The sequence below is a fragment of the Solanum stenotomum genome, chromosome 11 (assembly GCF_019186545.1).
Source record: "Solanum stenotomum isolate F172 chromosome 11, ASM1918654v1, whole genome shotgun sequence".
Taxonomy (NCBI): domain Eukaryota; kingdom Viridiplantae; phylum Streptophyta; class Magnoliopsida; order Solanales; family Solanaceae; genus Solanum; species Solanum stenotomum.
Genome location: NC_064292.1, coordinates 53,575,282 through 53,589,876, shown reverse-complemented (window position 1 = coordinate 53,589,876; position 14,595 = coordinate 53,575,282). Strand labels below are relative to the sequence as shown.

General features: G+C 28.2%; 1 protein-coding gene across 1 annotated transcript; it reads left to right on the top strand.

Moving 5' to 3' along the window:
- Nucleotides 1-3,761: 3,761 nt before the first annotated feature.
- On the top strand, nucleotides 3,762-6,785 carry LOC125844308 (cyclin-D4-1-like). The gene is made up of 6 exons (XM_049523596.1): nucleotides 3,762-4,317; nucleotides 4,712-4,798; nucleotides 4,918-5,016; nucleotides 5,219-5,420; nucleotides 5,640-5,767; nucleotides 6,106-6,785. Exons 1-6 carry the CDS (start codon nucleotides 4,018-4,020, stop codon nucleotides 6,310-6,312), a joined length of 1,023 nt encoding a protein of 340 aa, XP_049379553.1. The 5' UTR covers nucleotides 3,762-4,017; the 3' UTR covers nucleotides 6,313-6,785.
- The last annotated feature ends 7,810 nt before the right edge of the window (nucleotides 6,786-14,595 follow it).

The window sequence follows — 14,595 nt, the reverse complement described above, 5'->3', positions numbered from 1 at the left end:
GAGATAAATAAGAAAACACAATTTCCCATTTAAGGAAATTATTCCCAAAAAAGTTTCATTCCCTTAAAAAAGTGGGAAAACTAACAGTCATTTTTTTTATTTTTTTATATTTCTTACATATATTTTTTTAAATAATTAAAAGTACATATAATTTTTTTATATAAGCATATTTTTTTTAAAAAAAATTGGGGGGCCTCAAAATTATGGGGCCCCAAGCGATGACTTTATTGGCCTAGTGGTTAAGACGGCCATGTTTGTTTATATACTAAAAAGTTAAATGAATTTAATAAATGTAATAATATTCTAAACACAAGGTCAAAGCTTACTTTATTCTAAAGAAAATTATGATTTATAACCTTTGTGTCATGACTTTCAAGTAAATAATTTCTATGTGACGTAGAAATGACAATGATTTATCTTTCTGATCTTTTAATTCCTATCGAGTTTCTCGATGACTTCTTTTCTAATTGTGAATCCTCATAAAAAAATAAATAAATTATGGGGCAATACTATAATAAGCATTTGTGAGTGCTTGTATACACATTTTGTTTATATTTCTGTACAATTAAGAAAAAAAATTGTCCTAAATATAATGATCACTTGTATCTTTTTTGGATATGCTTAATCCAATTAATTTTTTTTGTAGTTTCATTCATGCGTATTGATTAAATTAATCAAAGGAATAATTAATGAGTACTCTAGTCATATTATATTCTTGAGTAGAAATAAGTAGGGAATAATTGGAATGTAAAGTATTTATTGTATTTTCAAAGGAAAAAGGTGAAAAAGAAAAAGGGTAAGACAATTATTTTTCACCAAACTTATAAATACAAGTCATATGTAATGTATGTGAATTAAATAAATTCGTCATATTTTACATCTTTAGAAGTTATCTGATGACGTGTATTTTATCATTTAAGCAAATATTACATTTATTTTAACGTTAATTATTATTTTTAATAATTTTATATATTTATTATTTGACGTGCTATATATGTGCAATACATGTACGCTAAATTAGTTCTTATAAATATTGGATGCTAATAGGTATATATTTAAAATAAGACGATACACTTGAGAGAAGTTTTAGTATTTCTAAATTTTAAAATAAGACTATACTCGAGAGAGGCTCATGTACATTTAAATTAAAAATAAGACGAGATACTCAAGGAAAATTTCAGCATCTCTTAATTTAAAATAAGACGACATACTCGAGAGAAGTTCCAATATTTATAAATTTAAAATAAAATGCTATACTCTAGAGAAGTTTCAATACATCATAATTTAAAATAAGATAATAATATTCGAGAGAAGTTTCAGTTCATCTAAATTTACAATAAGACGTATACTTGAGAGAAGTTTCATTATCTTTAATTTTAAAATAAAATGATATACTGAAGCTGTTATAACGAGGTTTTATTGTAGCAAAAACTCAATTATTTTAATAAATATAATATATTCATCTTAGCTATCATGGAAATTAAATTTATAAAATTAATAATTGAGAAATATTGAAGATGCTATAACGAGGTTTTATTGCAGCAAAAACTCAATTATTTTAATAAATATAATATATTCATCTTAGCTATCATGGAAATTAAATTTATAAAATTAATAATTGAGAAATATTGAAGCTGTTATAACGAGGTTTTATTGCAGCAAAAACTCAATTATTTTAATAAATATAATATATTCATCTTAGCTATCATGGAAATTAAATTTATAAAAATTAATAATTGAGAAATTTTATACCATACTTTATGTATTTTCTCTATACTCTACGATTCTTCAGATTTATCATTAAGGTGTGTTCGGTATGGAGTGAGAAAATGTTATCTAACTTTTTTATGATTGGTTGGTTAAAATTTTTGAAGTTATTTTCTCGAAACAATAGTTCCTTAAAAAATGTGGTAAATATAGTTTCCAGTGAAAGCAGAGAAAACATGTTTTACAAATGATATTTCATTTTCTATAAATACTTTCAAGATAATATTATTTATATACATATCAAACACAATAAAATAAATATGTAACTCACATATCTTTTTAGATTTAGAAAAATATTTATCCTAGAGTGTTTGTATTTTATTAGGAAAAAAGTGAAATTCATCAATTTTAAGTCAATGAACCACGTTTGATTTAAATGAAATTAGTTGTACTCATATTGTTAGAGTACTTTTAGTCGTTCTAAATTTAATGTATATTGAATTCATAAAAGTCTTTGTTGTTACATTTATGTGTGTCCATTTAATTAATCATAGGAACAATTAATGACTAATCTTGACTAGCAATAAATTTATTATGTTTTCAAAACAAAAAAAGTGAAAAAGAAAAGTGTTAAATAATTTATCTTTCACTAAACTTGTAAATTAAAGGTCCCTAAATTAAAATAAGACGACGTATTCTAGAGAAGTTTCAGTATATTTATATTTATAATTAGACGTTATGTTTTAGAGAAATTTTGAAACATTTATATTCAAACTAAGATGACATATTCGAGAAAATTTTCAATATCTCCAAATTTTAAATGAGACAACATCTTCTAGAGAAGTTTCAGTATCTCTAAATTTAAAATAAGACGACAAATTCGGAAAAAAATTCAGTATATCTAAATATTTCAAAAAAAATAATCAACATATCAATATATACTTTACCCTAAATTGAAAAAAGAAACTAATTCACAAAAAGGAAATATATCTATTCCATGTAAAATCATTTATGTTTTCTTTAAAATAATAGAATCATTTATTACATCATCATTAGCTCACTTGCTCTAGTCAATTATCTTAATTCTTTTTCCTTTTCCTTTCTCAAAGGAAAAAAAGAAGCAAAACAATAAATAAAAAATAAAATACTTACTGTTTTTATAAAAATGTGAAATATTTTTAAGCAAATAATTTATTGTAATACTAATATTCAAATTAGATTATTTTTTTCTAATACAGTGCATATCAATAATACTTTATCCTAAATTGAAAAAAAGAAAACAAATCCAAAAAAGGATATATATATTCCATGTAAAATCATTTAAGTTTTCTATAAAAGTGTATAAGAATCACTTATTACATCATCATTGGCTCACTTGGTCTAGTCAATAATTCTTTTTCCTTTTCCTTCCTCAAAAAAAAAAAAGCAAAATAATAAATTGTACTCCTAAAAAGTTTGGGAAAAACAATCTTGTTTCTATTAATTTGTTATTTTTGTATATACATGTAATTTTATGTAAAAAGAGTGATTACCTATCACTTTTTGGTCATGTCATAAAAAAAAAATCATAATTTTATTATGAAGTTTCAAATTATATAATTATTTTAAAATTTTATTTGTAATTTTTGACTTTTTCGGATAATGATTATTTTTCAATTACAATCACTAAAAATAACTATTCATGAATTTTACCTAATTTTTATATTCTTTCAATTTTAATTTACGTGACATTTTTCACACTCTGAAATTAAGATTATAGCCTATCTAACCATGACTCATAATAATACTTAACAGTTAACATATAATCTTTTAACACAAAAAATATCACATAAATTGTGACGAAAGGGAATATAATTTTTTACTTTTTTTTTCTACTCACTTTTTATTGTTATTTATGTTAAATTAATTAATGAGGTATAATCCACAATTCTCATACAAAATTCCTTTTTTACCCTAAACACATATAATCCATTTCCTACATAAACCTTTCTTTTCTCTTCTTGAAAAAAACAGTCCAAACCTCACATTATACTCTCTCTCTCTATGTACTCTTCTTCCCCTTTTTTTTCTCTGTGTTTTTATTAGAAAAAAACCCAAAAAATGATAAGAAAAATGCTAATGGTTACATGCAAAAATCTTTAGAAATCTTGAAAAAATGAGGGATTTTGATTAAAGGGTGTTAGTGGGATTTTTTTTTTTGGCTTTTTTTCATGAAAATGGGATTGAATCTTGTAAAGACTGGATTTTGATTAAAGGGTTTTTAGTTTTAATAGCAAAGTTTTGATCTTTTTGGTTTTTTTTGTTCTTAAAATGGGTGAAAACAGTAATGATTTGCTACTTTGTACAGAAACTAAGAATCTTTGCTTTGATGATCTTGATTCTTTGGCAAATAATGACCAAAAAATTCAAGAAAAGAGTAAAGTTTTGAGCTTTGACTATGGCAGATCAGTGGCATTGATTGATTTGTTGCCAAGTCTAAGTGAAGAAAGCTTTTGTGTTATGATGGAAAGGGAAAAAGTATTTTTACCAGAAGATGATTATCTTAAGAGATTGAGAATTGGGGATTTGGATTTGAATCATAGAAGAGAAGCTGTTAATTGGATTTGGAAGGTTAACTATATGCTTTTGATCATTTCCTTTTTGATCAACTTTATGTTTTGCATTAATCTCAATCTTAATCTTATACCCTTTGTTTGGTAAATGTTTGGTTTTCTCATTGAGTTTCTAGTTCTTTCTTAATAATAGAGTCTTTTTCTATATCTGATGCCATTTTCTTGAATTTTACTTGAAAATGTGGATTTGTTAGTAGGTAGTCAAGTGTTTTGCTTTCCCATTGGTTGCTTTAGTAATAGTCTTAGATTTCTATTTCTATTGGTTGTTTCTGTTGCCTTGATTGTCGTACCAGACCTCACTTGTGTGATTACACCGTCTATGTTGTTTTACATTGATTAGTGGGGACATATATATTTTAGTGATTTGTTTTTTTGTGTTATGTGATTTGCAGGCTCATGTGCATTATGGATTTGGAGAGCTGAGTTTTTGTTTGTCAATAAATTACCTTGATAGGTTTCTGTCTTTGTATGAATTGCCAGTAAGTCTACTTTATACAATTTTGTCTTACACTTTGTTTCTCTGTGTTTGAACTTTTCAATGTTGGTTGATTACTCTGCATTCTGCTAAATTACTTTTTTTCTTATGAATGGTTTACAGAGAGGTAAAGTTTGGACAATTCAATTGTTAGCTGTAGCCTGTTTATCCCTTGCTGTCAAAATGGAAGAAATTAATGTTCCTTTGACTGTTGATTTACAGGTGAATACAAAATGTCCATTTCAAGAACTTGTTTTTATTCAACTTTCTCGTTATTTCTTTTTCCGAACTGCTTTGGATTGTTTTTTCCTTGAGTTGTGGGTTTATTAGAAACAAACTTTCGGGGAACACACTCGGTTTGTTGTTGTATTCTTGAATTAGAATATTTGTAGTGAATCTTGAGTTGTTTTGTTTGTGGGAACAGGTAGGTGAGCCTAAGTTTTTGTTTGAAGGCAAAACAATACAAAGAATGGAACTTTTGGTGTTGAGCACATTGAGATGGAGAATGCAGGCTTTTACACCTTGCACATTCATTGATTATTTTATGAGAAAGATGAATCTTGATGAATTCCCATCAATGCGATTGGTTTCTAGATCAATTCAGCTAATATTAAGCATAATAAAAGGTTATACTCTCACCACAATCTTTCGAGTCTTTTTGGATATCGTTTGAATCTATGTTGCTTGGATTCTCAAAAGATATTGCTGTTTGGAACCTCTAATAATACATAGCTTTTAGAGGATCTGACACACGCCGAGTCCGAGTTACATGTTGTACCATTTCTTGATCCTGAAAAAATCATCAAGTGTTTGATCCAGTTCTTGGTTGGGAAAATTGAATGCAGGTATTGACTTCTTGGAATTCAGGCCTTCTGAAATTGCAGCAGCAGTGGCAATGTCGGTTTCATGGGAAAGGCCACAAGCAAAAGACATTGATAAGGCAATGTCTTGCTTCTCCATACAAGTTGAAAAGGTGAAAGATTTTGAGTTAGTGCCCCTCACTGATATAAAAACTCTTGATTCTTGCCCCCCTTACACTTCCTTTTAGTGGAGAAAGCACAACCACGACATGTTGGTTAGGTGCACGTCACGAGCTCAAACATTACTAAAGAGTCATACTGTTAAATGTTGTCCATTAACGTGTGGATTAGGTGCACGTCACGAGCTCAAACATTGTTAAAGAGTCATACTCATCATCCATCGAGTTTCGAACCTTGCGCCACTAGTCTAGATTCTTGATGCATTGAACTTTTATATCATTAGTTTATTGATGTGGGGCTTCATTGTTTTTTCATTCTTGTGATATTGCAGGACAGAGTGATGAAGTGTCTTGAACTGATCCAAGATTTGACATTGGTTAGTGGGACTAGTGCTACTACTGCAGCAGCAACATCAGTACCTCAAACTCCCAATGGGGTGTTGGAAGCTGCTTGTTTGAGCTATAAAAGTGGTGAAGGAACAGTTCCTTCATGTCAAAATGCAAAAAGGAGGAAGCTTGACACAAACATCATCTCATGAAGTCATCAACTTTAAATTTTTAAAATCTTTTTTATTAGTTTTTAGAGGTCCTAAAAGTCCAATGAGTTTTGGCTAAATGGAAAATTTGTTGGTGTGGTGATTTTAAAAGTCACAAAAGCATTGAGGAAAAGAAGGGGTGGGGGGTGGGGGTCCATGTTTTTAGCATGAAAAGAATTGTCACCAGCTGTTAATAATAATCCTGAGTTGTCAACAACCATAGTAAAATAGGAGGTTGAGGAGAAAGATTTGAGTTTATTCTCTTCCCTTTTTTGGGTAATTTTAAAAAAAAATTCAAATGAAAAATATATAGAATGAGAAAGGGTTTGGAGGTTAAAGTAGTATAGTTAGTGGAGGTTATTAAGCGGTGGTATTGTTTTATTATTTCTATTATGTAGTGAAGTGAAGTGAAATTGAGATGTATTTTCATGGTACTATGGAATAAAACATCCAAAAAAAGTCCTTTTGATCTTCATTTTTGTTAATAATATAATGTTGCATCGTGTTGTGCAAATTGGATCTCTATTTATTACTATATAGGATGCTGAATAAGTATGTATATTATCAATGTAGAGATTAAGTTATTTAAAGATAAAAAAAAAACTATTTTAGACTAAGAAATTTATGTATAATGGTTTCCTTTATTGTTAAACATTATACAACAATTCCTTTATTATTAATTATCAACAACAAGTGGATGTATGTATACTTTATCCCTATTTTGTGAGAAGTGAAGAGGTTGTTCAAGAAAGAGAATCGTTCGATTACCTATTAATCCTATATTCTAATCCTTGATCATCATATTTTTTCTATTTTGGGTTGCGTCTTAGATGTGATGGAGATGTGTCTTATTATATCTAATCACCTTTTTCTATCTTTTCACTTGTCTACTCTAGCTCTTTTTAGATCTATTATTGTAGACCGTTCTCGTACCTTATACGGGGCATCCATGTTCCTCCTCTGTACATGTCCGGATCATTCCAACTTTATTCATTTTTGCATCTTGTCCATCATTGCCCACTGATATCACTTTCACCTTGTCTCGTATATCTTCATTCATCATCTTATCTCTCCTAATGCGCCTGCACATACATTTAACTTATCTCCTTCTTTTAAACAAGTAAATTCTTAACTAACTAACACTTTATCCCATACAACATGATTGGTCAAACAACCACTCTAGAAATAGCTTTTTTTTAAAAGTTTCGATGACATATTCTTATCACAAAGGGTACCAAATGTGAGGCCTCGTTCATCCACCCCACTCTTGCATGATGCGTGACATCATCGTCAATCTCTTCATTTTTTGGATTATTGACCTAAGTTACTTGAAACCTCCTCTAATATCACCTGTGTATCAATCCTTACTTTCACACTGAACTTGCATTTCAAATCTTTAAACTGTAGGGTCTGTCTCCAAATCTCATTAACTCCACTGCATGTCCTGTTAATCAATATTAGTCATATGCAAATAGCATCCATCATGATACCTCTTTTTGAAGTTGTTGTGTCATTTCATCTACAACATAAATAATTCCTACATTAACAAACGCGTAACCAAACGACCCTCTAAGGGTGAAAAGATCTCAATTATTTCTCCATATCAAGAATTTCTCCATTTTAGTGCTCAAAATTAAAATCTTAAGTTAAGAGTGAAGAATTTCAATCATCTTGTTATATTTCAGGTGGGTATCAAAATTAACCTCTTGAGACCACTGTTTAAAACATACTTGAATTTTACAGAGTACTTTTTACTGCCTCGAAAATCTAAAATGTTGTTTAATTCAGACTTGAGGATGAAAGTTAGTATCTGACAGTTCAAAACTTCATATCCAAAAATCTGAAGAAAAAAAAAGTATAACACATTCAAATTTTAGACTTAAGGGTGGAAGTTAGTATATGATAGTTCAAAACTTCATATCCAAAAGTATGAAAAAAAAAAAGTATAACACGTTCAAACTTCAGACTTGAAGGTGAAAGTTAGTATCTGACAGTTCAAAACTTCATATCCAAAGGTCTGGATATAACACGTTCATACTTCAAACTTAGAGGACGAAAGTTTGATTGTGGTAGTTCACAAATTCAAATCCATAGTCTGAAATTTTGTCCAAACACAACATAAATTATTACCAAACTTTGTACTGAAACTACTAGTACTAAACTCTATCAATTATTAATTATTAAAACATTATACTATACTACTCTTTGGTGGTACACTACAAAATGTCCATCAAATACAACATATAAATTATTACCAAACTTTGTACCAAAATTAATTTCAAAATTCCAATAACTAAACGACCACAAATGTATTCGCCAAAATTGTACAAGTAGGGATCTCAACTGATTTTTGGTTTCCTCTTTGCAAATAACTACTGTTTTGTATCATTTTAGTTTTTTTTTTCACCACAAAATTTAAGGTCATTATTAAATTATTATGAAATTATAGTTCTGAGATTATAATTTCTAGACTACTTAATTCCATCTGAGAAGTCGGATTAAATAGTCCCAATTTAGGTGGGATAAGACGAGATATCACAATACAAGATTAAGTTTGAGATAATTTATACTGTATTTGGTTGAGAGTATATATATTTCACCTACCAAACGTTCAATATTCATGATAAATATTTATTCATATAGAGTATTTACATCAAATCAACTTAATTTACTATGATTAAGTGATTTCATGTACTAAACATATACATTAGTTAAGTTGTATAGGTGTACATACAAATACTTATCAAATATTTATTCGTTTGATATAAATACTCGATGCGAGTAAATTTTGATCGACAGAGAGGGACATATATGCCCCATTCAATTGATAAGATCCATAATTTGAATCAAAATTTTAAAGCTTTGTTGCATTATTGGCACAGAATAAATTGATAGATCATGGTCATTTTCTGTCATATTACATATGGATAGCAAGACATTTCAAAATTTTAAAGTTTATATGCACTAGTCATTTTATCGTGATGTATTTTGTTATTTTGCAGTTTTATATATATTCTTGCACCCTTCATAATCTATAGAAGTAAAAATAAAATGTGTATATTAGTTTTTTTAAATTCTACTTGTAAACTACACTAGATATGCAGTTATTGTTATACAACAAAACAAAAAACAATTTCTTAAAAGAAAATAGTATGATGCATGACTGTCATCAGGTCATGCCGTAAGGTATTGGGTTAAGTTTCGCAACAAACGCAACCCTCATGTTTAGTTGTCATCGTTAAGTTTGAAACCCTTGACTGTCGTATAACTCCTCAAAAATAATGTCATGCCACTAGAATTATAAATACTCGAAGGGCTCACTCCGTTTTATGCCAAAACTTCAACTCAATTACTTGGACAAAGGGATTTGACCAATCAACTACAGACTCATTTATGAAATTGTTTTTATCTTTTGATTGTTTTATCTCGATATTACCTAATTTCGTAATTGTTATCCCACATGAATATGATATAACAATATCATCAAAATTTTGGCATAAATAATTTTTAAATATTTGGTTATTTATATGAGTACAAAAAATTATTAATCAAACAAATGAACAATACGACGCCGTTTAGTCGTTTTCCGGTAATGATTGCCTTGTATGTACTTTTTGGGGATCCGAATTGGCAATATTGGGCCCACTAACTATGACCCAAATCCGTTTCGTTTGACCAATAGCCACGTGTCTAAATTTTAACTTACATCAATAGAAAATATATTTTTGAGAAATTTGTGGACTCTCTCAGTTTATTTTTACTTGTTCACAATGACGTTTCACACCTATTGAAAAGTAATAATTAATATGTGCATTTTAGTATAACACCCCATATTAAGTGAACAGAGGGAGTATATAGCAAGATTCTTTTATTTTTCAAAATACAGTTATATTCTTTTAAAATACACATACATATATTATGTGTGTGTTTTCGAAATAAAAATTGAACGTATGTGTATGTATGCGATGACATCAATTGCATGTTTGATCAAATGAATTTAACGTATGTATCTTCACGATGTATGTAAAGCTAATTGTGTGTGAATGGTGAAAGATAAGTAAAATACATGTTGTATAAACGGAGAATAATATACAATATATTCATGTCATATATGTATTTCAGATACTTGTTATCGTCTCTTTTAGGAGAGTCTCACTATCACTCTATCATAATTGTTAGATATACAAATATACGTATCTAGTATATGTGCTATAAAATATATATTTTTGTAAGTTTATAAAAGTATCATTATAAGTTGTGTAAGAGTAATGTTTATTTTATTAGAAAAAAATATTTTGGCAATAATAAGAAATGGAAGATAGTGAGTAAGACTGGTCAACATCTTGGTTTGCTCATTTACAACACTGACTCACTGAGTTTTTTTTTTATTTAAAAAATAATATTATTTTTTATATAATAAAATAAAATAAAGAAAGGGATATCTGAAGCATAAGAAACCTTGGGAATTGAATGTGAAAAATAAATTATTTTAAATGCTTTTGGATTGTTCCTTTCTTTCTGTTCATTTTCTCAGTTGTAAATATTCACACAAAAATTCATCCAATATATTTTTTCTTAGATTTTTGGTTCAAAATTTTATGTTTCAAAAACCTAGTTGATTTTGCAGCCTTTTACCTAGGCAAAACAAACATAAATTATTAATATGTGTATGTAATTATTCGGTATTCGATATTCATCGACTTGACTAGTTTGAGTCGTGTATGACTTATTAAAAAAGGAAATACATTAATTAGGAATTACTCATTCTCAAAACTTGAATCTGAAATCTTTGGTTAAGGTGAAGGATCGATCTCATCCATTAGCTAAAATTTTTTTATAGTGACTTTATTATATGCCTTAGTTCAGAGGCTTTTCACTCAAATTACATGCATATTCATATTATTAAGAAATTAAAATTAAATTGTAGTTTTTTTTAATAATATTATATTTATTCTAAACTTTCGAACTCTAAATTATTAAAACCGCAATTAATACATATGATGTTGAATAAGTTGGAGCTGTCATTTTACAATGTGATTATAATGAAGTCCTCGTATCCATCAAATTAAACGTGAAAGATTGACGATGTGTCTATCTTAAATGATCTAAAAAAAAAGGTGTAATTAATACATTGGTCCAAATTTATTATATATTTTTAAGATTTTAATAAGTAATTTTTATGATAAAAGTATATTTGTTTTAATTATGGTTTATTTCTTTAATCGTCTCACTTAATTAATACTTTACTAAATATTAATCCATTAGTCCATCAATAGAAATTCACAATCCATCTAATAAAATCCGTTCGAACGTGAGACCTAAAAAAACATAGATGCTTTAAAGATTGCGATCATCAAGTTTTCTATGTTAAAACGAGTTTTCTTATTTAGTTTATTAGTTCAAACGTAGATCTTCAATAACTCGATTATCATAGTTCAAATCCTAACACGTTCTTCACCTTATTCCGCAGATAAATAATACTTATAATTATGATAAGATAAGATAATATACTGTCAAAATTAATTATTTTTACCCATTACTCTTAATAAAAAATTTTGGGTAATTTTTTTTTAATTAGAATTAATAATGTACTACCGAAAGCATACTATTGTCAGACCAACAAGTGATAATATTTTCTATACTACTTATTATTAAATTGCTTATTATAAACAAAACATAAGAATACTTTTGCATATATAAAGACAAAGACAGTAAAAATTTAATGGTAAAATTTAATGTATAATTAATTGAGTTTTGACTGACCAAAAACAGCTAAGCATGGTCAAAACTCAAGAGCCTCTAGATGAATTATTTTATTAAATAAATAAAATAAAACTTTTGCTTCTGTGTGGTCGGTGGAGCTACAATTCAGTCAAACATCGTTATAGTGATAATAATTTGTATAAAAATTTCATGACAGCTATAATGAGATAGTTATGTATGTATATTGATATTTGACATTTAGATTTCATTTAGTTGTTATAAATTAAAGTATACAAAAATTAGTTTAATAATTTTGTAAATCACGAAAAAGAAAAGTGCTCTTTCCTTCTAACCAAAGCAATAGAAAGAGTAGGTAATTTTATTTTTATACATAATATATTTCTTAAAAAATATTATTACACAATATTTAAATATGACTGTTATAGAAGGATAATTTACAAAGATTATGATATAATGAATGTCCCTGTTGTTATATGTAAAACAATGTTATAAAGAAGTAAAATATAACATAAAAAATCGATTCTTAAGAAAATCAAACCATTATAGTAAAGTATTGATATAACAAAATTTAACCGTATAAGGTGCGAGTTGGAGTGTTAGATGAATTTAGTAGTTTTTCCTTTCGATCCTATATATTTTTATTTTATTTTAGAAAAGTCATTAAACATGTGAAGTTTATTTAATCAAGAATCTAATAACTAAAATGAGCTATGAGTTTAGTGAAAATTAATTTAGAGTCAATAAATTTTAAATCTTAATTTCGAAAGATATAACCATTTAGCTACTGATTCAATCGAACTCAACACAAAGACTATATACATCCTAAAATATTGATCAAAGTCTATATAATTTAACTATCAAAAAACGAAATATGACAAATAAAAATATTGGACAATGTTTTATTTTAATTTAGATGAATTAGTTCCAAGAAAGAACCCAAAAACAAGTGCCTTGAAATTGCAAATACATCTTGTTGAATGGTCAAGTTGAATGTCAAACTAACTTCAATCTTGTTATGATTGCTACAATTAGCTTTATAGGATTACTACATAAAAGCTTCATTAACTTTTTGTATTTCTTGGAATTGGACATTAGTATTTTTTTAAATGAATATCTAACTTCATTTAAAAAAAGTGAAGAATAACATATCAAGAAATGCCATGTCAATTTCACATATTTATGGTGAAGTTCCATTAATACAAAAATTATAACATTGAATATCGATGCATTTATGATTGAGTACATAAAATCTGAGTTGACCATCAAATGTGAAAACGATCAAATTTGATCTTAAATCATGTGAAATGATCTTATTTATCTTTAAACTATGTGAAATAGTTAATTTTGTCACTCAACTTCGAATAATAAGATCGTTATTCTGACAACAACAACATAACCATCATCAAACTCTTCTGAAAAGCTCTATGTCGACCTCCTAATATTAAAGTAAACCTAGTTAGGTATACAATATTTCAACTTCATAACATAAACTTTATAAGAACAAATTATAAATCAATGCGCCTTAGCAAATACTTTTAGAAGAAGTGCAATGCCTTGCTTGCATTGGTCCCTCACCACTCATTTATTTGCTAACAAATCTCAACAACAAACACTACAATTGCAAAATTTTGGTTGGGTGGTTGAGAAATTTAACATATATAGATAGGACAATTGTCCTTTTAGCAGCCCAAGCCATCACCCTCAATTTTGTACAATTAATATCATTCTTGATGATAGTTACTCCCATCGTCCCATCGTCCCAAAATAAGTGTCACCTCAAGAATTTAAGACAAAATTAAGTATGTTTTTCTAACTATAAATTATGTTTATCGATTTCTTAATGGATATACTTTTGCTAAGACAACACTTAATTTGAGACGGATGGAGTATTTTTTTTAAAACGCAGTATCCAAGAACAAGGACTTTTCTATGAGATGTTTAAAGGTCCCCCCCCTCCCCCCCCCCCACACCCACCCACCCACCCAAGAAATTCAGAAACGCTTTTAGTAGTTTAAGTTTGGATTCCTTTGTTTATTCATATGGATTTGAGGACAGAATCTTAAAATGGAAGTGTTTTTTGTTTAATAATATAACCTGCACAGAAATTTTAATTTTTAGTTAGTGGGGAATATGGCAGGATTTTGTTACCATTGAAGGGTCCTTGTAACGCCACTTGAGCCGCGTATCTATCGAAAACAACCTCTCTAAATTGCGTACACAGACTCAACTTGTGAAAATACACTAGATATGTTGTTAAGGGTCGTGGTACATGGATATGATTCATTCATTTTAACTTAGAAATCTCGAATTGAAATCTTGAAAACAGAAAAAATCATGATAGAAAACGCTTTCCCTTTTAACGAATCATACACAATGTGAACTCTAATCAATCAAAAATTCAAAGTGATATCGGATATCAAGTGAGTAACAGAAAAAACTTTAGGCTTTCAATAGGGAAAGTTTTAAAGCTCCTTTTATTTGGTTTCCTACCCAGAAGTATCCGAAGCCTGCATTGGAACTCCGACTAAATTCGGATCACGAATTGTAGGGCCCATTTGGGAG

Bases quoted from the DNA above. Each gene is read 5' to 3' on its own strand.
- LOC125844308 (XM_049523596.1), top strand. From the start codon at position 4,018: ATGGGTGAAAACAGTAATGATTTGCTACTTTGTACAGAAACTAAGAAT. The intron at 5,421-5,639 runs GTTATACTCTCA...AATTGAATGCAG, and splicing joins AATATTAAGCATAATAAAAG to GTATTGACTTCTTGGAATTC. The intron at 5,768-6,105 runs GTGAAAGATTTT...GTGATATTGCAG, and splicing joins TCTCCATACAAGTTGAAAAG to GACAGAGTGATGAAGTGTCT.